The following is a 24,899-nucleotide window of genomic DNA, read 5'->3' as shown; positions in this document are numbered from 1 at the left end:
GTTCTGCTTTCAATTTTGATATTTCATATTTTTACCTTAATTTTGAGGACAATAGAAGTGGATTTGACAACAAGAAGAACTTTCTCTCTTTGATTTTTTTTCCGGGCTTCCTCTTCTATATTTTATATATACGCAATCGAGTAAACATACTCTCCAATTAGAAATCTTTTATTTTGTGCCTAAGGATGTTCTTAAAATCTTTTCAGCTAGGAGGCAATTTAACAATTATTACAGCCACTTGGAGTTGTTCATCTAAAATCATGTATACCTTCTGAGATTATTTCATGAGCAATTTTCTGTAGTTTGTGAGACTGAACTTCAATAGAGTTATCCGTTGTCTTTTGATACTTGAGGTAGTGATTGACAACATATTTCTTTCATCCAGCCTCTCAAGTGTCATATTTTCCTGGAAAAATATTACATGGATACGTATTGTGCTATTTAAGAGAGGGAGAAAAAGAAAATATAATAAAATTTATGATGTAATAGAAAGAGAAATAAAAACAAATGAGAAATATCAGAAGAGTTTTTAATTAGGTGTTTGTGTATATTACCCATTTTTCTGTGGCTCCTCTCAAACCTCTTGTAATATAATAATCATAAAGATAATCAAATAATCCATTTAAAATAAAATTCTTACATATGAAGTCATTGTCATTCTAGGTTTGCAGTTCCTGTTAGGCATCAGATAATTTTGTGGTAGAACAAGCTTGTTAGCAATGACAAGGAAATTATCTTTGCACGTCGACATGAAGAAGACGCCTTCTGTTTCCATCTCTTGTAAGGCATGCCTTCAAACCGAAATGGCTTGTTGAGATCAACAATAATGGTAACATGCTTAGTAGACATGGCAGAAAATAAAACATCTTAAAATTGTTACTGCAAATACCAAATACAACCAGAGAAATGAGGTTCAGTCTCGAATCTAAAATGGGCACCAGTAAGCAGTCTCATCATTCCCGAGACAAAATAACCCTCCAAAATGGGACAAGACCCTCTTTGCACATAAGAAACTCTAACAAATCAACACTCACAAAGCTAAAAAAAAAAAAGCTCGAGAACTCACAAAAGGGAAAAGAGTAAATTACTCAAGCCTTCCTTCATGTTTTCACTTATTACACTCAATATTTCTCTGTTTTGTAATCCTAAAAAAAAAAATTCAAATTTATTCCCTTGTATAAAACCAAACACTCTTCCCCTCTACTCACACCCCATGTGTTTTTGCAGAATTGCGGGCCTGATTTTTTTATTGTACATAAATACTAGTTTGTTAAAAGTTTTATTTTGTTAGCAAAGAGGATTTATTCACATGCACCTTTCTCTTATTTTCTTATCTTTTAATCATTCAACTAAGCTTATATCTATGAGTTGCATGTTTGATACTCTTTAATTTTTTTAATTTTTGTTGTCAAATAATTAATTGGTGATGTAATAATAACATTGACCACTCATTTACTTGTTAAATTATCTAAAAGTTTGATGAGATAATCACATGTAAACAAGTTTTATGAATAAAATAACTCATGACTATCTTGTTGTTATTACATGGTTAGTTAACATTTTTATTTGATAATTGAGACTAAAAAATATTATTGGAGGAATATCCAAATCACATATATTTAATAATTTTTTTTCGTAACTATCATAATCAAATAATGAGTTCATGATTTAATCCTACTTAAAATTTATCATCTTCTAAAAATTGATTATGTGAGGATTCAACCTTGATTCTTCCGCTCAAACTCAACTTGTATTAAAACCATTAAATCAAATTGAAAAGTCCTAGTCAGTGCTATTTGATTGATACTAGTACTTAAAAAAACTAAAAGTTATTCTGAACGAAATTAATAAATTTTCTACATCCCAGTGAATTCTTTAATTTCATCTTATAAAAAATAACTTCAAAAAATTAATGGTTGAAAACTAAAAAAAAATACTAGTAATACTTCATTATTATTAATTAATTAAAGTAAGCAGCAGTGTCAGTGTTTACGCCGATTCCAATATTAGGGTTGGTGGGCAGTGCAAAACACAACACAAAGATGTGAGAAAAAAAATGGCTGCTTGTTTTGTCTGCAAGTGATATGTGGCTATCTAACATTCTCACCTCATGCGATGTTCGACACCACTGATTGATTAGTTAGCAGCGAGTGTAACTGAGTCCATGGAACAAGTAGTGGGTTTCTCTTCCCACTTTACCCACACAAAAACCAACATAAACAGACAAAACGCAAGGGCAAAAAGGTAAAACAAAAACTCCCTCCTTCATCTAAAAGCATCGCCACACACAAACACACTCACTGGTGCTACCCACACAACACAATGGCGGCCACCGCTTCCAGAACCACCCGATTCTCTTCTTCCTCTTCACACCCCACCTTCCCCAAACGCATTACTAGATCCACCCTCCCTCTCTCTCATCAAACCCTCACCAAACCCAACCACGCTCTCAAAATCAAATGTTCCATCTCCAAACCCCCCACGGCGGCGCCCTTCACCAAGGAAGCGCCGACCACGGAGCCCTTCGTGTCACGGTTCGCCTCCGGCGAACCTCGCAAGGGCGCGGACATCCTTGTGGAGGCGCTGGAGAGGCAGGGCGTGACGACGGTGTTCGCGTACCCCGGCGGTGCGTCGATGGAGATCCACCAGGCGCTCACGCGCTCCGCCGCCATCCGCAACGTGCTCCCGCGCCACGAGCAGGGCGGCGTCTTCGCCGCCGAAGGCTACGCGCGTTCCTCCGGCCTCCCCGGCGTCTGCATTGCCACCTCCGGCCCCGGCGCCACCAACCTCGTGAGCGGCCTCGCCGACGCTTTAATGGACAGCGTCCCAGTCGTCGCCATCACCGGCCAGGTCCCCCGCCGGATGATCGGCACCGACGCCTTCCAAGAAACCCCGATCGTGGAGGTGAGCAGATCCATCACGAAGCACAACTACCTCATCCTCGACGTCGACGACATCCCCCGCGTCGTCGCCGAGGCTTTCTTCGTCGCCACCTCCGGCCGCCCCGGTCCGGTCCTCATCGACATTCCCAAAGACGTTCAGCAGCAACTCGCCGTGCCTAATTGGGACGAGCCCGTTAACCTCCCCGGTTACCTCGCCAGGCTGCCCAGGCCCCCCGCCGAGGCCCAATTGGAACACATTGTCAGACTCATCATGGAGGCCCAAAAGCCCGTTCTCTACGTCGGCGGTGGCAGTTTGAATTCCAGTGCTGAATTGAGGCGCTTTGTTGAACTCACTGGTATTCCCGTTGCTAGCACTTTAATGGGTCTTGGAACTTTTCCTATTGGTGATGAATATTCCCTTCAGATGCTGGGTATGCATGGTACTGTTTATGCTAACTATGCTGTTGACAATAGTGATTTGTTGCTTGCCTTTGGGGTAAGGTTTGATGACCGTGTTACTGGGAAGCTTGAGGCTTTTGCTAGTAGGGCTAAGATTGTTCACATTGATATTGATTCTGCCGAGATTGGGAAGAACAAGCAGGCGCACGTGTCGGTTTGCGCGGATTTGAAGTTGGCCTTGAAGGGAATTAATATGATTTTGGAGGAGAAAGGAGTGGAGGGTAAGTTTGATCTTGGAGGTTGGAGAGAAGAGATTAATGTGCAGAAACACAAGTTTCCATTGGGTTACAAGACATTCCAGGACGCGATTTCTCCGCAGCATGCTATCGAGGTTCTTGATGAGTTGACTAATGGAGATGCTATTGTTAGTACTGGGGTTGGGCAGCATCAAATGTGGGCTGCGCAGTTTTACAAGTACAAGAGACCGAGGCAGTGGTTGACCTCAGGGGGTCTTGGAGCCATGGGTTTTGGATTGCCTGCGGCTATTGGTGCTGCTGTTGCTAACCCTGGGGCTGTTGTGGTTGACATTGATGGGGATGGTAGTTTCATCATGAATGTTCAGGAGTTGGCCACTATAAGAGTGGAGAATCTCCCAGTTAAGATATTGTTGTTGAACAATCAGCATTTGGGTATGGTGGTTCAGTGGGAGGATAGGTTCTACAAGTCCAATAGAGCTCACACCTATCTTGGAGATCCGTCTAGCGAGAGCGAGATATTCCCAAACATGCTCAAGTTTGCTGATGCTTGTGGGATACCGGCAGCGCGAGTGACGAAGAAGGAAGAGCTTAGAGCGGCAATTCAGAGAATGTTGGACACCCCTGGCCCCTACCTTCTTGATGTCATTGTGCCCCATCAGGAGCATGTGTTGCCGATGATTCCCAGTAATGGATCCTTCAAGGATGTGATAACTGAGGGTGATGGTAGAACGAGGTACTGATTGCCTAGACCAAATGTTCCTTGATGCTTGTTTTGTACAATATATATAAGATAATGCTGTCCTAGTTGCAGGATTTGGCCTGTGGTGAGCATCATAGTCTGTAGTAGTTTTGGTAGCAAGACATTTTATTTTCCTTTTATTTAACTTACTACATGCAGTAGCATCTATCTATCTCTGTAGTCTGATATCTCCTGTTGTCTGTATTGTGCCGTTGGATTTTTTGCTGTAGTGAGACTGAAAATGATGTGCTAGTAATAATATTTCTGTTAGAAATCTAAGTAGAGAATCTGTTGAAGAAGTCAAAAGCTAATGGAATCAGGTTACATATTCAATGTTTTTCTTTTTTTAGCGGTTGGTAGACGTGTAGATTCAACTTCTCTTGGAGCTCACCTAGGCAATCAGTAAAATGCATATTCCTTTTTTAACTTGCCATTTATTTACTTTTAGTGGAAATTGTGACCAATTTGTTCATGTAGAACGGATTTGGACCATTGCGTCCACAAAACGTCTCTTTTGCTCGATCTTCACAAAGCGATACCGAAATCCAGAGATAGTTTTCAAAAGTCAGAAATGGCAAAGTTATAAATAGTAAAACAGAATAGATGCTGTAATCGACTTCAATAACAAGTGGCATCACGTTTCTAGTTCTAGATAATTCCATGCTGCAAATGGCAACGTAGTTTTTTTTTTTTTAATAATGTTCACAATTAAATTATAGGTTCTTAATTCAACGCATTCACTAATAAATGCATTTATCATATTTTCAGTAAATTACCTACTATAATTTATTTGTCATTAATTTTAGGGTTTGCATTAAGTTTATAGTTATTTATGAATATAAGTGTATTCTGTTTTCAAACAAATTAAGAAAGGCCGAGTAACTTACCATTTAAAGGGATATACTCTGTTTTCAACAGCTCTTGCTCCTTATGGTGGAAGTGAGGGCATTATTACAAAAAAGTGAACTAACAACACAATCATTTGGGGAAAACTAGATCAAAGGATATGGAGATCAAGAGCAAACAAGATGACCCAATCACACACACAAACACAAGAATGCTTACCATCTAAAAAAAAGAAGCCCTTTTCAGTAGCTATTTATCGTGTGGTCCTTACGTTGTTAAAGTTCTTCAAAACTTAAGAAGTAAAAATTAATTAAAGTTATCCATATGGTACGAGGGTCAAAGATTTACTTGCCATGTTAGCTTCCAATGCTCTGCCCACCATCTTGCCTCTTTGAGTCTTCAATGTTAAACGATATTTTCGCCTGCCAGATTCTCAAAGAACCAAGCTGAATGAAATGACTGATAAATGTATTTTTGTTTGCAACCAAAACTAACATTATAATTATTTTCAATGTTAAAAGAAAGTCAGAGGTAAAGAAGCACTTTAAATGATTGAGCATAAGTGATTAATGTGTTGAAGTTAAAGTTAAATTGTTTAGGTAATATCTGAGTTCGATCCTTGACAGAAATAATATTTTAGTAGACTTTATTTATCTTTCATCGAACTCCAGATTAATTTTTTTTCCTGTTGAATCGGAGAATTAAGAAAAAAAAACAATTTGAGCATGAGATGAAGATAAAAGTTTAGATATTGAATCTATTGCGTTTCTTTTTTTGACATTTTCTTTAACTCATCGTGGCAATCATGATGAGCACGGTTTTAAGGTATATCCGCTGTTTACTTCTGAATTACTGTCCATGATTTTAAGAAATTTATGCTTATGTAGTCTTAACAGAACAAAACAAATCTTATAGTAACGAGGGAAGGACAAAAAGAACCTTTTGACCTTTGTACTGCAGACAACTTGCTAACGTGACTGGACATGCTTTATTCCAACAACTTAATGGTAACATGTCTTGGTCTACACGTCCCTAAACATAGATGTTACCAAATGCCAGCACAGAATTTCGTTACACCACTCGGCTAGCTAAAATTTGCACGCAAGACCACTTGCATTTGTAATTTTGTATCTTGCTAGATAAAATATAAATGGCCTGGGTTTGCAAACGGGACAGATTCTAGTTCTTGGAACCTAAAGGCTTGATGACTAAGCATACCAAAAAAGGATAAGAGAGTTTTGTGGCCAAGGCAATAAGGGGACACATGCATGTGTTACTCTCCCAATTGAAATCAGAAGTTAAAGTAAGATATAAAATTTTTCAAAATCAATTTGATTAATATGGAAAAAATGGGTTTGGCAAAAATAACTTACCAAACTAAGATAATTAATTATATAACTTAAAAATTACAAATACACCAGATGATTAGCAATGCATAATGTGTTCCAACCAGTAATAAGTGGCCTTACATATGCATGTGTTAATTTATTCAATCTACAAAATACGCCAAGAAAATTCATGGCTTCTTAGAGTCCATGATATCAAATTTGTTAAGGACAAAACTCAGATGCAGTTTATTAAGTACTTATGATAGTGTTCTCCAATCAGAATTGGCGGTTCGCCTCAGTAGTTCACATAATAAAAGTTTACATTAAAGATTGACACAAGTTACCTAGGTGAAATTCCAATTCTGATAGGAGAAAAAACACCTAAGGATCTGCATGGAAATTTTGTACATTTGCTAATTGCTCTAAAATCATAAGGATTTCTTTCTCACTCATTCAACTGCCTGAGATGAAGTAGCTGAGACCTCAAAGGATTTCTTTCTCACTAAGAGGCAAGTGACTCTTGAAGGATTGGAATGAGTGTTTTCAAGATTACATATCACAAAATCCGGGCGGTGGAGCGCAAGAAGATGTAGCCGATCCTTTCCCACTACCAAGGCAGATGCATCAAGTAGAACATGCCAGTTGTTCCTATGAGCCTCAGAAATCCAATGCATTGTTCCATTTGCATCAACCGGATAGGAAAACAAGCCCTTTGAGCTGATCTTACACCTCCTCCTGAAGTTCTGGCTCAGCTGAGACCCGCTGATCCTCAAATCCAGCCATGTCTTGGGTGCTGAGATCACCTTGGACTCCTTAAAAGAAGCAAACTCCCTGATGTAGTCTTCTTCCTGATCAAGAATGGTCATGTAGTAGTTTCCCTTAACAAAAGGGTAACTTTCTCCCACCAACATCATGGCATCCTTGTAGCTTGGAGTGAAGAGAACAAGGTACTCTTCATCTGGCAAACCATAATGATTCAAAATCTTATTGCGAGCTTGGATTTCTGGGATAGAGATGAAACTTCCAAGGAATGAGGATTTCTTGTTGAGAATGTCTAGTAATCTTGATGGCTCCAACTGGATCTTGGCCCTATCCATTTCAGGGAGATTATTACTGCCAAAAAAATATGTAGAAGACTCTCTTGGTGACTTTCCCCTATCATCTATCATGGATTCTGAAGGCTCCTCATAGATGATAAAGCTAGACAAGTTTATCCCATTTCCATCTCCTTTCATGAGGCCTGAATATTCTGGATACTTTGCAAGGACATATTGTTCAACGTATTCCATTTCTTTTGGTGTGATTGGACCTGACCATCTAATGTCAAGATCGGCAATAGTTGATATGGCTTCAGCTATGATGTGAGCAGGAATCAACGTATGTCGTTTCTGTTTTGGTGTCAATTTAGACCATTTTTCAGCTTCAGTGGAACATAACATAAAATAAAACATCTACTAAGAAAGAAGAAAAAGTGGGAATATGACGATTACCTTTATAACCATGCTGTTTGATTTGCAGCTCTCAGTTATTAATTTGTGTGTTGAGCCTTCCTGAGTGTCCTTGACTTCATTTTCTATCATCTCCTGATATGTTGCCTGACATAGGTGTTGTAGAATTCAGAATTTCTGAAGTTTAAGCAGTTGAAATACTACTCGTAAAATTACAAATAAAACAGAGTTGAATATAGCTTTGAATTGTGACCACTTTACCTCAGATCCTCCTGAAATTTCATGCTCCTGCCTGTTAGTCCCCATAATAATATTGTCTTCACCACTTATAGAAACATAAGATAGTTTTGTTTTTCAGAAAATCTTAGATATATGGCAAACAACAACAACAAAGGGAAAATAGAGAAGCCTACATGTGTAGAAGTCCTATGGAAAGATCCTCTAGTAGAAGTTGGTTCTGAGAGATTAAGGGTGAAACCAAACCAATCTAGTGAACTAGGGTGATTAAGATGAGGGTATTATCATGGACTAAAAAGAAGCCACATGAAAAATGAATGAAGTATGAAAGGAAAGGATGAAGAAAGGACGCAGGTTTGAAAACAAGAGTTGACCTAGCCAAACTCGCAAAGATGACATTTCTTGTTGAAGCTGTGAATCTTATTAGGACAAAGAAATTAAGAAATCAAATAAAGTAAGATGATTACGCCGAGAAAGACATTAGCAATGCTTTAAAATAGGAGGTGATGATGATGATGAAAGGGGTGAAATGTTTGTCTTGCCTTAACCATGGTTTGCTTGCGCAATATTCTCCAGAGTTATTCGCTTGTACCTAGTATTATTGGTTTCAAAATTCAAAAAATGAACCTTAATTAAAATCTGAACCTGGGTTTTATTGTTAATTAAACTCTATTAATTGAACTAGAGAACACGTTAGGAGAAGATTTTTTGAGGTGCAGCTTTCGAATGGCTACAAACATCACCATATTTGTTAATTGTTAATGTAACGTCACTCTGGGAATTTTATATTCTTAATGGAAAACGACCATTGGAGAACCTTGATGAAATGTCAACAGAGCCGTGGGCATCTTTTTTTTAAAAAAAAAAATAATCTTAGCATAATTTCAGAACGAAATTTCAATGTTTTCAAATCGCTCGGTGATTTTGTTTGAGAAAAAGGGTTGTTTATAAAGTAAAAAGTTTTATTTAGCCATACAATCATAATTCACCATGATAAATTTATAAATTTATTAATTTTTATCGTTAGCTAAAATAATTCAAACTATAATTTATAATCAAATGAAAATATAAAAATGCATGCGACAATACATACACGTTAAACTCCTTTTAGTTATATTAGTTACTTGAAAAGGCTTTTTTTTATAGTTTTAACCGCTGCATTTAGAGGTATTACTAGATGAGATCCCCCAACTCAAAACCTGAAGAAAATTTACTGTAATTGAAATTTAGTTAGGTGAAACCTAGATTCATTATGAAATCAACTTCAACAGAGAACTGATTCAAATTTAAGAGATGAAATTTAGCAATACAATCATCATGTGCACCCTTGTTAGCAGGAATTAATACTCGAGAAATTGTGACACTCGTTGCATATATGCTAGCTAATAGCATACAGATCGTTGGGAGTAATTCAGTGGATTGCTTAACAAAAAAGTATTATTTTGATGTGTCATATGAGAGTTGTTTAACTTTGTAATAAATATAGAAGGGAGAAAGAGAAAAAGATATTTTTTTTTTTTAGTTTAGCAACTTGTTAATAGAAACAATTATTAGAGAGAAAATTAATTGAGTTACTTAACATTAAAATGACATTGGAGATACTCTAATGATAACAAAATCTTTTATTCTATTTTTTTATCTGAAAAAATAAAAAAATAATATTAAAATATTTACAATAACTAAAATATTATACTCAACCACTTGAGGTTCACAATCTTTTACTCGTATGAAATAGGAAAACTTTACATTAGAAAATAAAATTCTTGGTGTCACTGGTAGGTGGAATTCTAGAATCGTTAGATGCAAATAAAACCAAATTTGGGCAATAATAAGCACCATGATTTCGTACATGCATGTAACCAACTATTTAATAAATGGGGAAAGATTTTATTGAAAATGGAAGGGAAATTTCTTAATTGTATTTCCCATCTGTCACGCTACATGTTGCGCATACAATTGATAAGGACGAAAATATTAAGTTAATGTTAGGATCTTATGAGGGATTTGACCTTTATTTGGTTCCCTACTGTAGAAAGCACCAATGAGTCTTTCAAAACTCATTAAACAAAGACATCAACCAATACAATATAAATCAATCTTTATTTATAGAGAAGAAGAGGGCATTATACCGTTTAGAGATGCCTTCAAAAGAATATTAGATATGGACAAGGACAAGGGGGTCACAATTTAAAGCGTTTAATACTAGTATAATATAACTAAAACATTAACCTAAAACTTACGAGGATGAGTATTAAGTAATGGAATGGCGTGGCTAGTGGGAATTGTTGAATTTCCAGACGGATATGACTTGAATGCTTCAGTAGGTAATTACCCAATAAGTTTGGAATTGGCAGGGTTAACTTTGAATAATTAAAATCTATTTTGTATATATAAGATTCAGTTTTGTATATTTATTTATCATATGTTGCCATACGTGTTGACATGATGTTTTTTTAAAGTCTAATCAGATGTCAAAGTTTATCTAAAGATTTTTTTATTTAAAAAACATTTTAAATATGTTAATGAATTTTTTCATAAGGCAATGAGTGAATATTAAATAAATCAATAAGTATATAATTTCAAAAATATTACAGTAATAATAATAATTTTAATTATGTTGTAGAACTTTCTAAATATGATGATGCTTTTATTTAATCTTTCATTTTTAAGTTATAACTCAGTTTTTTATTGTAATTTCAAGAATTAAATTAATTGATCATTTATAATACTAGTAATTGGTCACAATAATAGTGGACCGAAACGGTAAACAAATTTTCCTACAATTTTAGGAATTCATAGTCATCGTTATAGGTAAAAAAAAAAAAAAAATCACCTATGTTAATAAAAAAACATTTACAAAAAAATTTACAATCACTCACTTTGTTCCATCAATTAAATAAAACCCTTGATACCATTATAAAAAAACTTTACTTAACCACTACCTTCAATTCGTTTGAGAGTTAATCTTACAATCATGTCTAGGAAAATACCCTACCAAAGAGAAGAAAAAACCTTAGCTTAACTAATTTGATAAATAAGCTTAGATTAGACTAGCATGTCATGTCATATACAAGTCAAACATGTACAATGTATATTTTATTACATTTTATTATTGATTGAAATTATTAAAAATCATAAATTTGTGTGTATCTAGTCTTATATTTAACAAGTGTTTCTTTTATTTTATAGTTTTTAATTAATTTTAATCAGTAATATAGTGTAGGTTTATATATATATATATATATAAAAGATAAAATTCATTTACATCAAAGTTTAAAATTAATGTTTTACATCAAGTGTAATCTAGTTTCTCTTTTTTATTTCACAAAATGAGCGAAAATAAATATAAGAATTACACAAAGACTATACGAGAAAGAGGAATATTGCAAAGTATATTTTACATGACGCCTCCAAAGTCTTTAAGCTTGAGCTGTTGAGAACAAGGGCATTATCATAATAAAATGAAAATTCAACGACATTATTAAGTTTTGATCTAGATAACATTAACAATATCATAAAAAAATATTATTCAGTGTCATCATTAATGATTTTGATCAATTATTTTAATTAAAAATAACAAAATCATATCTTGTGACTTGCTAATTATTTTTTTTTTAATTTTTTAAGTGAATTAATTTCAAATTTTAGATTATTTAAAGTAAATTACTGAGATTTTGTGTAAAACATTAATTTTACATTGAGTATGTTATCCTCAATGTTTTTTTACACCCAATATGTTATTTGATATATAGTAAGCGAGAAATAAAAAAACGAATAAAAATATATGTACAATTAAAAGAGATAAAAAAAAACAGAATATTAATTAGAAGTTTAAAAATTTGGAATCGATGTTAAATATCATTACTCTTTTTATTTTTCTATATATTTTTTTATAACAACATATCACTTGTTATATATTTATATTTTTCTCTAATCTAGTTTATTCTCTCTGGGTGACTATTGTACACAAAACATTATTCAATGAAAAATCTGATATCAGAAAACAGAAAAGTAAAACCAATCATCAATTATTGCTCTCATTGCTCATCATCAACCAAAAAAAGGCACACCAATAATATATGAAATGATACTTACGTGGATTGAAGTTTGAAAAAGACATAATAACCTCCCACAAACCTTCTTCAAGCTTACTCAAACACCAAACAAGCACCAAAGAGAAATTTTGACAAAGAACCAATCTTCAAGATCCATGTCAGCACTCCAGAAAAGAATTTTTTTTTTAAAAAAGGAAGAACTCAGACGAACACATGCAATATTATTTCTTCTGCAGCTCAACAGTTAGGTAACAAGCAACAGCTGAAAGAAAAGAAAGGTAACACCTGAAACAAAAAAGTTAAAGCATCCCTTCCTCCCTACTTAACAAGGTGCACCCACAGCAACTATTAAAAGCATATAATGTAACATTGAAACTTATAATAATCAAAAAGAGTTGGGGGAAAAAGAAAAGAGCAAAGATGGCTCCTGATGTAATTCAATTTCATCCTACCTTAGCACCTCTTCAATTTTCTCCCCTACTTACACTAAAACAACGTTCTAGCCAAAGAGATCACCAAGGAATGAACCTCACAAACAAAAAGAAACTCGTCCCCATCCTTCTTTTGATCCTTTCAATCATATCAATACTTATGCTTCTCAGCCTCATTCTCCGCTCTTCATCATCTGCTATGTCTCCACCTAGTTCTCCACTTTTTTCTACTCACAACAAAAGCTGCATCACATGCACCTGAGTCCTCAAAGCACCCCAATTCCACCCTAACTGAAAAAGAGTTCAAAGTTCTCTCAAACCTTGTTGCTCTTAAATCCCCATGCAACCTCCTCATATTTGGCTTCCAACCACAGTACCTTACCCTCTCCTCAATGAATGCACCTGGAAGCACCATCTTTCTTTATGATCATGATGACATGATAGCCAAGGTAGCAACAAACTCCAACAACACTCAAACATACCAGCTTGGGTATAATGTGCCATCTAAAAAGGCTTTTAATCTTCTCAAACATGCAAGGCAGAACCAAGCTTGTGCACCAAGTTACCCAACACAGCTGCTTCAGAAATCGAAATGCAAGTTTGCATTGAGAAATTTACCTTCTGAAGTGTATGAAAAGAAGTGGGATATCATTGTGGTAGATGGACCCAAAGGGGATTCTCCAGAGTCGCCGGGTAGGATGGATTCTATATACACTGCTAGTGTTCTAGCTAGAGCTGGGAATGTTTCTGACGTAGTTGTGCATGATATAGATCGTATGATAGAGAAATGGTTCTCCTGGGAGTTTCTCTGCCATGAGAATTTATTGTGTTCTAAAGGGAAATTGTGGCACTTCAGGATCAGTGGTCACTCCAATTCAACAACGTTCTGCACTACCTGAAGTCCTGTATAGATAGTATTACACTATTACTATATAGAGCAACATCATTATGGTTAGTAAAGTAGTAATTTTCACACAAACTAGTATATATCATTGTACAACTGTAGTTTAAATGCTGTTAATTCTGCATTAGCGACTGCACAGCATCAAATTGGTTTAAAGAATAACTGCCACATGAATACTGATATTATTCCCGTACAAATTATATATATATAGTCGAAATTTATTAACTTCCCCCTAAATTGAAAAACTCAGTTACATATCACGTAAAAATTGACCCAAATTATCAACATGAGGTGATTCTCGACACATAATAATTTTGGCATAAAGCCACCCTAGAGATGATGGGCAATAAACTGAGGAAGAGATTGAGTCGTAAACAACTAAACATCCGGACATCGTGGTAAATCCCACAAAAATGCATTTGGAATCAAAAAATAAAAGCAAGTTAGACCAACTCAGCCATCTCAACAGATGGAAAGTACATTTCTTGATTAACTATATATATAACATAACTAGCAATACGGTCTGGATACATTCCTTTAAACATAATCAATTAAATTAAAAATAATACATACAATTAATAGATGTGAATGTAACAATTATACATTTTTCTAGAACAATTAACGGGAGTTAACATAATAAATGAGGAGGTGTTTGTGTATATTTTCAAAATAATGAAGGGAGTTAGTGTAAGAGTGGATAAAAATATAAAGTTTTTTTTCCTGATCATATTAATGGTACAAAAGTAATCCTTAAAGAAAGAGATGACTAATCTTTGTTAGGGATTCTCAGCGCACAAAAGGTGGATGTTCTTCTCTCAATACGATTTACTCCATATTCAAAGATCAATCAGGATTCAAACTCCATATCACTTGATAAAAGAAAACAAGTCGCTAGTATTTATATCAATCGTTGTTAGTTGATTATGAAATCTCATAAATAATTAATATATACATCAAAAAGAAATAATTAGTATAATTTAGTCTTAAAGATATTATTTATGGTCAAATGAATTATTTGATCTTTTATTTTTTTTTAGTTCGGTATTTTATTTTTTAAAAATTTTAATTTTGTTCTTTATCTTATTTTTCTTTTTTATTCAATTTAGTTCTTTATCTTTTTTAAAAAATATTTTGATCATTTATCTTATTTTTTGTTCAATTTAGTCCTTTAATTCATTTAAAATTAACATCGTTAATCAATTAAGAATGAGTTTTTTTTTAAAGTGAAGTAGAGAAGAAGGGAAGAAAATTGAACCCAAAATATTTTATTTTTAAATGATTAACGACAATAATTTTAAATAGAATAAAGAACCAAATTAAAAAAAAAAGATAAAGAATCAAATTGAATCAACAAAATAAGATAAAAGACCAAATGAAATTTTTTTAAAAAATAAAGGACTTAACTGGAAAAAAAAAGATAAAGAACCAAATTAAAATTTTAAAAAAATAAAAGATTAAACTGAACCAGAAAATAAGATAAAGAATCAAATAATTCATTTAGTCATTATTTATTATAAGATTTCTAATATCCTTGATCTAAAATTGGACCGGTCAATACATTTATTTAAGGTTCAATAATTTAATTATGAATAAATCAATGATGATGATAATAATGATAATAATAATAATAATAAAGAGATCATTATATGGGTTTTCTACTAGTCTTTAGGTATGTAATAAATTTTGTTGGAATCAAAACAGGACCTTTTATTGGTACTTGCAAAAATATCTGCAAGCCCAAAAGGTAATTACATGCATATTAAGATCGATACTTTCCTGGATACATCCCTTCAAACAATATATAGACTTGGATGATAAGTATTTGTAAAAATATAGAGAAATTGATTATAATGATAAAGTCAAATATTCTATCATTTTATGTGGGTTTTTTTTTAATTTATAACATAATTATAAGTTAATTAGTTTCAATATATATTTTTTTTTACATATTTTAAGACTATTATCATTATATATGATGTTGAAGTTTAATTAAAGTTTTTGTTAAGTGATTAGAACATTAATTTAAAACATTATCATATGTTGATCAGGATCTTGGAGAAGATACATTATATTAATTGTTTGGACTAAGCAATAAGCATCTTAATTTTAGAGCCAAATATATTTTATTTTCTATTGAGAAGACAATTGGATTAAATAGGTCTTTTTTCAATTGAGAAGACATGGCACCACAAACATTAGTTTGTTAGAATGTAAAAATTTTGTTATTAAAAAAGATTAAATTCATGAACTTTTTTCTTTTTTTTTTAACCATTTAATCAATCCTATATCTCTTTCATTTGAGTCTTTATCAAGTGATTTCTTTACTTAGTATAATTAACATTTGTTTTGAAATCGAATGCAGGGATAGAAGTAAAGAAAAGAAGGATATTAATATTGTGATGTGATATGTACTGGGAATCCACCATGTTCCGTGCCAGGAGGATTTTCCAATAATGCCCTTGTTGAGCACCGGGTTTGAATTGAGGCCAACAAATTTCTGTGAGAGAAATCCAGTCCTTAAGACCCTTTCTCCAGACATTGGTGTATGGCCAGGTTGCAAGAAGCCATAGATGGGTTAAGCCTTGGTGTTAAGTCTATTATGAAAAAATAGCAAGCGTGTGTTTGGTTTATATTTTTATTTTCTGTTTTCATTTTTTATTTTTATTTTTTAAAAATTGTTTTCATTTTCAAAAGATTAGAATTCTAAAAATATGTTTGGTTTGACTTTTGGTTTTCTGTTTTCATTAAATAAAAATACTGAAAATTTATGATATATTAACTTCTTATTTTTTTGTATTTCTAGATTTGCTTAAAATTACATTTATTGTCATCACAATTTTATTTTACTTTGTGTTCTCAACTGAAAACGAAAATTTATTGTTTTCATTGTTTGATTGTTTCCTGTTTTTATTTTTACTAAAAATATTTTCAGAAATCCAACCAAATACATTGTTTGTTTTCAATAAAAAAATGAAAATAGAAAACAACCAAACCAAGCACCCCAAATTTGTAGGTCCTTCCTTTTCGTTTTGTTAAGTGCTAGTATTGTTTCTGCTGGAGCGTGGTCCTCCTTGTAATAAAAAATAACAATGGATTTCAAATAAATGAGTACTTTATTAATTTCATTATATTTTCCTACTCCTCTGTTAATATTCTTATATGTTGTGAGTTTTTATTCGATATTTCAAAAGATTGAAGTTTTTATGTAATTGATTTAATCATCTAATCAATATACATGTACTGTCAATATTTTTAATCAATAGAAAATAATCTCTGATATAATTCTTAAGATAACTATATTAGACTAAAATACATTTTTAGTAATTTATATTTTTAATTTTTTAATTACGCTGTTTTAATGTAGCTAAAACAACTGAAAACGTTAAATTGTTTTTTTTTATATATATACTGAAAACATTCAGTGTGCGCCCTTTCAATTTGGACCAAAAGAGAACCTTCCTATCTTTAAAATAATTTTTCCTTCGAAAAATTGCTTAATTTACATGAAAAATTTAGTCCATGACTTCATGTCCAGACCAAGAAAAAACCTTGGAGCTGGAGTTTTCTTTTAGTCAAAACAAAAACATAAAAGCTTTACCGTTACAACTCGTGAATATATATGTCAAAGCTAAAATGCATTTTAAATAAAAAATGACTAAGTGTTGAGAGTGGGATTTGAACCCACGCCCTTTCGGACCAGAACCTTAATCTGGCGCCTTAGACCAACTCGGCCATCTCAACAGCTATGTATGTGCCTTAAAGAAAATATTATATATTTGCTAACACTAAAGATCTATAATTTATATTTATACATGAATGGGTAATTTATATTCATAAAAACATTCTAAATGCGCAATTATATTGAAATATCACATTCCGTAGACGTTAATACATGAATTATATTTATAGTAAAAATAAAAAATGGCATATACTAATTAACGTTGGGATAAAAATTAATAGTAGTAATGTGTTCTAAATCTGAAAATAATAGATTTTGTTTAGAAACTCTTTCAGAAAATCGTAATGTAAAAATTAATTATTTCCATTTATTTAAAATAACATAAATGAAACGTGTTAAATAACCATAATTGAACATTTACTTATTCTTCCATTAAATTTGAGTTGTTTTTTTTTTTCTCATAATGTTAAGAGTTTGGGCCCTTCACGCTGAGCAATTTTTCCTTTGCCTGTATCAATTCTCTAAAAATGTGTAGGCCATTGTTAAAAGATTTGCTTGATTATCTCGATGCTACTGTTGATATGGGTCTTACTAGAATTATATCAGAATTACACATAGACATATCCTAAAATTTTGGTTATTTCAATTTAAAAAAATGATTATTTAACATAAATTTTTAACATAATTTGTCCTTTGATATATGTTCTCAATATTAAACATAAAATACCAACATTATCATTATTTTAGGGTTTGTGATTCATGTTTTTTTATTCATCATTATTTTATGGTTGTTTAAATATATTTTCATCTTAGAGAGTTTTTTTTAATTAGTCCCTATTTATTTAGGTTTAAACATAAACTAATTATTTGTTTATTGATGGATCACCTTATTAGTCGTCTCAAAGTGATGTTTTTTCTCTTTCGAAAATAACAACACTACTAAAATAATAGGTTTTACCATCATTTTGTTAACAATGATTATGATAAAAATTGATATTGCAAAATGTGCGATGACATTTTTGTAAATAAAATGACATTGTTAATATCAATTTTAGAAAAATCAATGTTAACAGGATAATTTTAACATCGATTATTTAAAAATTGAAATTGTCTAAATATTCACAACATCAATTTTTTAAAAAATTAATGTTAACAAGATAATTTTAACATTAATTTTTTAAAAACCGATATTATGAGTACTTATACTTATTATCTAGAATAGTTTGACCAACTTCTCCCACGGAGATTTTGTTCTTCCATTTATTACTTAAGTTGATAACATAAAATTTGGAAATGTTTGATAAATAATGTAATAATATTCTTTTTAGGAAAAAATTTAAAACATAAATGGTAGTATAATTTTAATCTTACTTTAAAGCAAAAATAAATTTTAAAAAATCAAGTTTCATTAAAATCCTAAACCTTCATTTGATGGTTTTTTTATATATATGTTCTCTGACAAGGTGATAGCCTGCCTTTATTCTTTGTTAAAAAATTTACAAGTTCTGGGTGCTCTTCTGTGGGATATGGAGCAACACAAGAGATTGGCCCATTTTTAGTGGACACCAATGACAACGGCCTCAAATTTAATAACTTTTCATGGAACAAAGGTATGAAACATGAGATCCAGGACCACAAACATATATACATATTATATGCACAATTGGGAGATGACTTCACAGGTCTTAATAATCTCACTGCATATTTTACTTAATAAATATAATATTTAATGTTATTGGAAAATTAATTTTACAGATATATTTACTATTTCAAATAGATTGAATATATCTTAAACATAATAAAATACATACTAAATATATACATACATTAAAATATGAAATGTATATATTATAATTGTTACTGTGTATTTAATAAATACATATACATGTATTTAATATGTTTGATATATACATATATCAATTTTATTGGATATGTATTTAATAAAAGATGATAAAAAAAATTGGTAAAAATGGCTTGGACGATATAAAGAAGGTAAAAAAAAGCATTAGTTAGAAGTTTTGAACTTTTATTTTCTATTTTATGGAATGATATCTTTGAATGCATCATCTTGGACCATTCACATGCCTGACATATGGGCCCCACCACAAATGTTGCATCCCCCAATTTGCATGATTGAAGAATGGGTAGGTTGCACTACATGCAATTGTTGAGGAAGCTTGCTTAGTGTCTCTCTGAGGGTCTTTAGTTGCTTAGCTAGGAGCTTATTTTGGGCTAGTAATGCGTCTTGGGATGTGAGCTCTAGAAGACTCTTTTTTGTAGGTGTGTACACTTGATCATGAAGGATGACATGGTCATTAACTGTCATGTTTTCAATCAACTCCATAGCTTCATCAAGTGTCTTTAATTTGATCTTCCCACCAGCGGAGGCATCAAGTAACTGATTTGAATGGGGTCGCAAGCCATCAATGAAGATGTTTAGCTGAACTGACTCACTGAACCCGTGGATAAGAGTCTTTCGGAGTAAACCATGGAAGTAGTCGAGAGCTTCACTTAGTGATTCATCGATGAACTGGTGGAATGATGAAATCTTCACCTTTCCCTCAGCGGTCTTGAACTCTGAAAAATACTTCTTTTAGAACTTCTTCACCACCTCTTCCCATATCCGAAAACTATTTCCCTTAAATGAGTGTAGCCATCTTTTTGCTTCACTAGCCAAGGAGAAAGAAAACATGTTGAGGTGGGTGGCGTCTTCTAGAACTCCTGCTATCTTCACCGTGTTGCAAATCTCTATGTATGTAACAAGGTGGACATATGGATCTTCATTGGGTAGCCCATGAAAGAGATTGCCTTGGATCAAATGGATGAGGGAATATGGATTAGTGATGTTGGCAGCTTGAACTCCAGGCCGAGCTATGCTTGTGAAATACTGAGGTGTAGAGGTACTAGAGTAGTCCTTTAGAGTGATTCTCAGTGGCTGGTCCTCTGCCATGATGTGTTCTTCAAAATTGGGATGTGGGAAAGAAGATGATACAGAGGATTATGGTTCTTGATTCTCTTGGTGTTCTCTCTTTCTTCTTGCAGTGTTGTTCTTTCTACACGTTGCTTCAATCTCTAGATCTAATAGAAAAAGATTGTTTCCTCGCATACAAGAAAGAAAAACACTAACGTGCATGTTATCACAGAAAAATAAAAATAAAAAACTAAAGATTAAAATTAAGAGTGAAAAAGAAAATTTGAAACTATTTTTTTTATTTTGAAAAATTAATTAAAAATAAAATTAGAGGAAAATAAATTGCTAAAAAAATAGAATATCCAAAATACCAAGTACAAAGAACAAAATTCCCGACAACGGCACCAAAAACTTATTGATGGATTGACAAGTGTACCAATTGATCCCAAATAATAAAGTTAAAATGAAAGTCTGAGTGTCAAATCCACAAAAACTTTGTCCAAGTGGACAAGATATGCACTACCACCCAACAGATTAAGAAAAGCCTTAACAAAGACATTAAGACATCACTGAGACAAATTTCTTATAGCATCAGCAGGACTTCCAATAGTGTTTATTTGTAAGTTAAAATCAAAATAAAAGAATAATTAATAATTAATCTAAAAAATGATGAAAGTCAAATTTTATTTATCTCAAAATTTTGAAGGCTATACAAGCACAAAACAAAAATGTGATGATGAATAAAGATGTAATGATCACAATTTTTTACAATTGATTGAATAAGGGCACTAACAACATTGGATTAGACATCATGCAACTACTGAGAAGATATACCACAAGATAAATATCATTAGAAACCTATAAGTTTGGCACTTTACTCACTAGAAGTGCAAAAGGCATTTAAAGATGGGCTTAGAGGCTTTGGGTCATCCAATAATATTAGCTTATTTGGACATATTATCCTTACATTCATTGTCGCAAGCACTCCATGAGCATGAGTTGAGTTTTTACTACGTTAGTTGACACAAGTCCTGGTTGCATGGCAAACTATTTTAGACTTTCCACCTCCATCAAATGTGGTTGCCTTCTTGGGATAAGGAACTACCAAGGTGGTCCTCATGATATATAGGAGAGAATAGGGAGATAACTCCATTATTTTTGCCCACCTAAATAGATTCACTAAGGATATGTTTTTTCCTTTTTTTTTTTCAAAATTTTCCATTTTCAGTTTGTCCAACTCGTAATTGGGATTAAAATGTTTCATTAATTCCTTCTACAATATTATCGTCCTAATTATTGCTTAATAATAACTAGAACATATTTTGGTCAAAATATGAATGTCTTAAAGTGCTCCCCTCATTTCCTCGTCCCATAATGTTCTCATTATTGTGATTTAAAACACCATTGTGTTTTCCAATCCTCATATAAATCTTTTGTAACAAAATTAACGTAATTGTCATGCAATCGATTAGAGTTTGCATGTGAACCCACACCTCTGTTGTTCATGTTTTTCTCACCACATCCTAAACAATCGCCGATGATGAGCTTTCTTCATTCTTCCTCTCTGAGCAACTACACCTTTACAAATCAAATGCAATCCTTCATATTTACATCAAACCAAATGGTTTGAAACTAGAACCATCCTACTACTTGGTTATTCAAATAAATTTCCATAGACACCTTAACGAATTGTCTTCTAACTGCATCAATAGTAATCATATCCATTAGCACCAATTACCAACGACTGATACTAGTGCTAAAAGAACACCCTCGTCATAGTATCCATGCCTAAACAAGGAAAGTTAATCCAGACCAAGGTATTACTGATCTTCATGTCAAATGTAACAAAGTTCAATGTCCATGGTCTTATAGTGATGTAATGATCAAAGATAATCTAAGGTTGTTTGCCAACAATAACCTTTTTTCTATCCTCAACTAAGTCATAGTTAACCATGCATAAAGAAATCAGGGCTAATATCAACAACATCTAGATCTTTGAGGTTTTCCAAATCACCTTTTAATGGTCCCCCATTGTAAGGAAACCAATATAGTAAATATAAATTGACACATTTAGTAAGTTTCATTTATCATTTTATATAAAATATCAATATAATTTTTAAATAAAATTTAAAATTATTTTCAAAAGTTCGTGTTAGGGTTATTAAATGAGGCAGTTAAATGTGTCACCTTTTCAAATAATTTTTTTCAACGCATTTAATAGAGCCACTATGTAGCTACTCATGATTTTTGTGTTTGAACCATTATACAAGTCATTGATTGTTTTAAAGGTTAGGATGAGAGATTTTGTTTTTTTTATGAGAGAAAAATTACTTCTTTCTTTCATCTTTACTAGCCACAATATTGCTTATTTTTTTTTATTTTAAAAAGGTACTTGATGCAGGTCCACAAAAACATGTTTTTGCCATTCTTTCTTTTATGTACTAGAACGCATTTGCAAATTTATTATTTTTTTGTACTAGAACGCATTTGCATTCTTTATTTTATTGATAGATACATAGATAGAAATTATCCTTACATTTTTATTTTTAAATTAAATTTATATATTTTTTAAGAGAAATTATCAAAAGTTAAAATGACTTTGTAACACAATATAATTGATTTATCAAGAATCTAAAATAGACTTCTTATGTTCGAAAAATATATTTATTGTAATTTTTAATTATAGCAAATAAGCTAAAGTTTGTGTGTATATAAAATTCCAATGAAAAATTTAAAGAACACATTCCATCTAAACACCCAGCATTTACCACAATTCGTGTGTGAACTACCTGAAGCTATTTGTTCTCTGGTAGATAATCTTATTCAACTCAAGCAAAATTATCTGTCATGGAAGATACTTTTGTTCTATATATATATATATATATATATATATATATATATATATATATATATATATATATAAAAGCAAATAAAACCTGCTCTCTTTGTACATCGAACGCGGTCACTTGAACTAAAACCATTAATATATGAAAGAGTATTTTCATTGTTTGCATGTGAAATTCAAAAACACTTTTATGATTGATCTTGAATGTAGCGGATGAAAGTTCACAACTATGGGCCAATTGCCCCCACAAGATAAATGTTTATACTTTAATATATTTAATGACTTTTGTTTCCCATAAAAAATTTGTGTGCTAATATAAGATAATATTTTTAATGAAATAATGTAAAAATGTTACAAGATATAAAAGAGAGAATAAATTAATACTTATTTTACCCTTTTATCTTTATACTTTTTTATAATATTCACAATGAAAAAATTATGTAATATTTTTAAAATATAATAATGTGTAGAGGGCAATTGTATTTTATAGAAACTCAAGTGTTTTTTATTGTTTGTCATAACATTATATACTTCGTAAAAATTTACAATATTTTTTTATAAAAACATTACAAATTATTTCTTTTCTCCCATTAATTTTTTTTATTACATCGATATATCATAACTTGTTTCCTCATCTTGACATAACCATAAAAACCGAAATAGAATTTAAGTATGGTGAACTTTTAACCTCCATTTCTAAACAAGTAGATATTATGATTGTGTAATGACTATTGAGATTTGAGAATAGTTTCACGGGTAGATATCAAGCTAGTTATATATGTTTTGAAAAATCCAATCTTGTCGATTTGATAATTATGAAGGCTAATGTTACACAAAAACAACTGAGGTACGTATGAGTCATGTGAAATAATGGATTTTGTTACTATTAAACACAAGAATTTATACTTGCCCCATAAATTCATTAAAATGCGTATACATCAAAATTTAATTGTTTCTATACAGTATACTTATTCATTATAAAACTAATTTTTGTATCACAACAATTTCAATAAACTATTTCACTATGAGGTTTCTCACTTTTCCTTCAGTAAGATTATTTTGCTTTGCAGAACTTCTCACCTACCCTAGGATTTCATTGACCTTCTCACCTAGTCTTAAATAAGACTTTCACTCAGAAATCCGTGAACCTAACATTATACTTAAAAGGTTTGTAAGCACCATATAGAATTTGCATGGGTTATAGTGTTCAGACTATAAGGTGTTTAGTTTGTTCTATTTTCTATATGGGTCAGGTATTAAGCGTGTCATTATCAATAATATATCATTGTTTTTTGCAAACCAAAAAACAAAGACTTTCATGTCGAGGCTTCTATTAATCAAGGAAATCAAGGTTGTCAAAGGAATCATCGGTGTTGTCCCCTTAGGGGATAGATTAAGGCATAAAAAAGACATGGAAGAAATTATAATTAAGACCATCTTTTCAATCACTCCTGTACGATCAGATCGTCAACAATTGAACTTCAAACTGCATTGATCCTGTTTGTGAGCTGAAAGATCTAGTGAAGGAGATCCCACAACAAGCTTGAACAACAAAAACAAAGGAACCCAACCAAAAGAAGTTAAGTAAAAACTGAAGGAATATGATATGATTGATGGATGGATGAAGAATAAACTGGATGAGGATATGTTTATTGACGTTTGTGGCTACATTGGATTGGGAATGGAATGATTCAATCTCTTTGGTGCAGCGATAGGAGAAAGATTGTAGTGTGTAGAAGGTAGAAACCCAATAATTAAGTCTAATGTGTGAGAGATATGAAGGTTTGAGATGAATTTAAAGAAGTTTGTGACGTGATGGATGAGATAACCTTATGTCTAGAACTTTCCTGTTGTGATGGGTCAAATGAAAAGCGCTTCTGGGACTCATAAACCAGGCAGCTGACACTGCCTCGTTAAAACAAACTGGATACACAACCT

General features: G+C 32.2%; 3 protein-coding genes and 1 non-coding gene across 5 annotated transcripts; 2 read left to right on the top strand and 2 right to left on the bottom strand.

Annotated features, from left to right (window-relative positions):
* The first annotated feature begins 2,038 nt into the window (after nucleotides 1-2,038).
* Nucleotides 2,039-4,556, top strand: LOC100782250 (acetolactate synthase 1, chloroplastic). The gene has a single exon (XM_041014960.1). The coding sequence runs from the start codon at nucleotides 2,323-2,325 to the stop codon at nucleotides 4,276-4,278; it is 1,956 nt and encodes a 651-aa protein (XP_040870894.1). The 5' UTR covers nucleotides 2,039-2,322; the 3' UTR covers nucleotides 4,279-4,556.
* Nucleotides 4,557-6,583: 2,027 nt separating this feature from the next.
* Nucleotides 6,584-8,889, bottom strand: LOC100782782 (uncharacterized). Of its 2 annotated transcripts, XM_006578644.4 has the most exons (4): nucleotides 8,313-8,817; nucleotides 8,161-8,224; nucleotides 7,942-8,046; nucleotides 6,584-7,839 (listed from the first exon to the last, which is right to left on the bottom strand). In XM_006578644.4, exons 2-4 carry the CDS (start codon nucleotides 8,203-8,205, stop codon nucleotides 6,901-6,903), a joined length of 1,089 nt encoding a protein of 362 aa, XP_006578707.1. In that variant the 5' UTR covers nucleotides 8,206-8,224; nucleotides 8,313-8,817; the 3' UTR covers nucleotides 6,584-6,900. The 2 variants fall into 2 exon arrangements, with proteins under 2 accessions (XP_006578707.1, XP_003523146.1); XM_003523098.5 differs by having other exon boundaries at nucleotides 8,161-8,889.
* Nucleotides 8,890-10,399: 1,510 nt separating this feature from the next.
* Nucleotides 10,400-13,521, top strand: LOC100787566 (glucuronoxylan 4-O-methyltransferase 2). Its single transcript, XM_006579257.1, has 2 exons — nucleotides 10,400-10,460; nucleotides 12,794-13,521. The coding sequence occupies exons 1-2, from the start codon at nucleotides 10,400-10,402 to the stop codon at nucleotides 13,519-13,521; spliced, it is 789 nt and encodes a 262-aa protein (XP_006579320.1).
* A 3,665-nt stretch (nucleotides 13,522-17,186) lies between these two features.
* On the bottom strand, nucleotides 17,187-17,267 carry TRNAL-AAG (transfer RNA leucine (anticodon AAG)). Its single transcript has one exon. It is a non-coding gene; the product is annotated as a tRNA-Leu (tRNA).
* Between the last annotated feature and the right edge of the window lie 7,632 nt (nucleotides 17,268-24,899).

Source organism: Glycine max, chromosome 4 (genome assembly GCF_000004515.6).
Source record: "Glycine max cultivar Williams 82 chromosome 4, Glycine_max_v4.0, whole genome shotgun sequence".
NCBI classification, from domain to species: domain Eukaryota; kingdom Viridiplantae; phylum Streptophyta; class Magnoliopsida; order Fabales; family Fabaceae; genus Glycine; species Glycine max.
The sequence above is the reverse complement of the archived record's forward strand: the minus strand, read 5'-3'. Positions and strand labels throughout refer to the sequence as shown.

Coding starts and splice junctions, on each gene's coding strand:
- LOC100782250 (XM_041014960.1), top strand. CDS start 2,323: ATGGCGGCCACCGCTTCCAGAACCACCCGATTCTCTTCTTCCTCTTCA.
- LOC100782782 (XM_003523098.5), bottom strand. CDS start 8,205: ATGGGGACTAACAGGCAGGAGCATGAAATTTCAGGAGGATCTGAG. Junction 8,047..8,160: donor AAATTTCAGGAGGATCTGAG/GTAAAGTGGTCA, acceptor CACCTATGTCAG/GCAACATATCAGGAGATGAT. Junction 7,840..7,941: donor CAAACAGCATGGTTATAAAG/GTAATCGTCATA, acceptor ACACCAAAACAG/AAACGACATACGTTGATTCC.
- LOC100787566 (XM_006579257.1), top strand. CDS start 10,400: ATGGCGTGGCTAGTGGGAATTGTTGAATTTCCAGACGGATATGACTTG. Junction 10,461..12,793: donor TGACTTGAATGCTTCAGTAG/GTAATTACCCAA, acceptor TATGCTTCTCAG/CCTCATTCTCCGCTCTTCAT.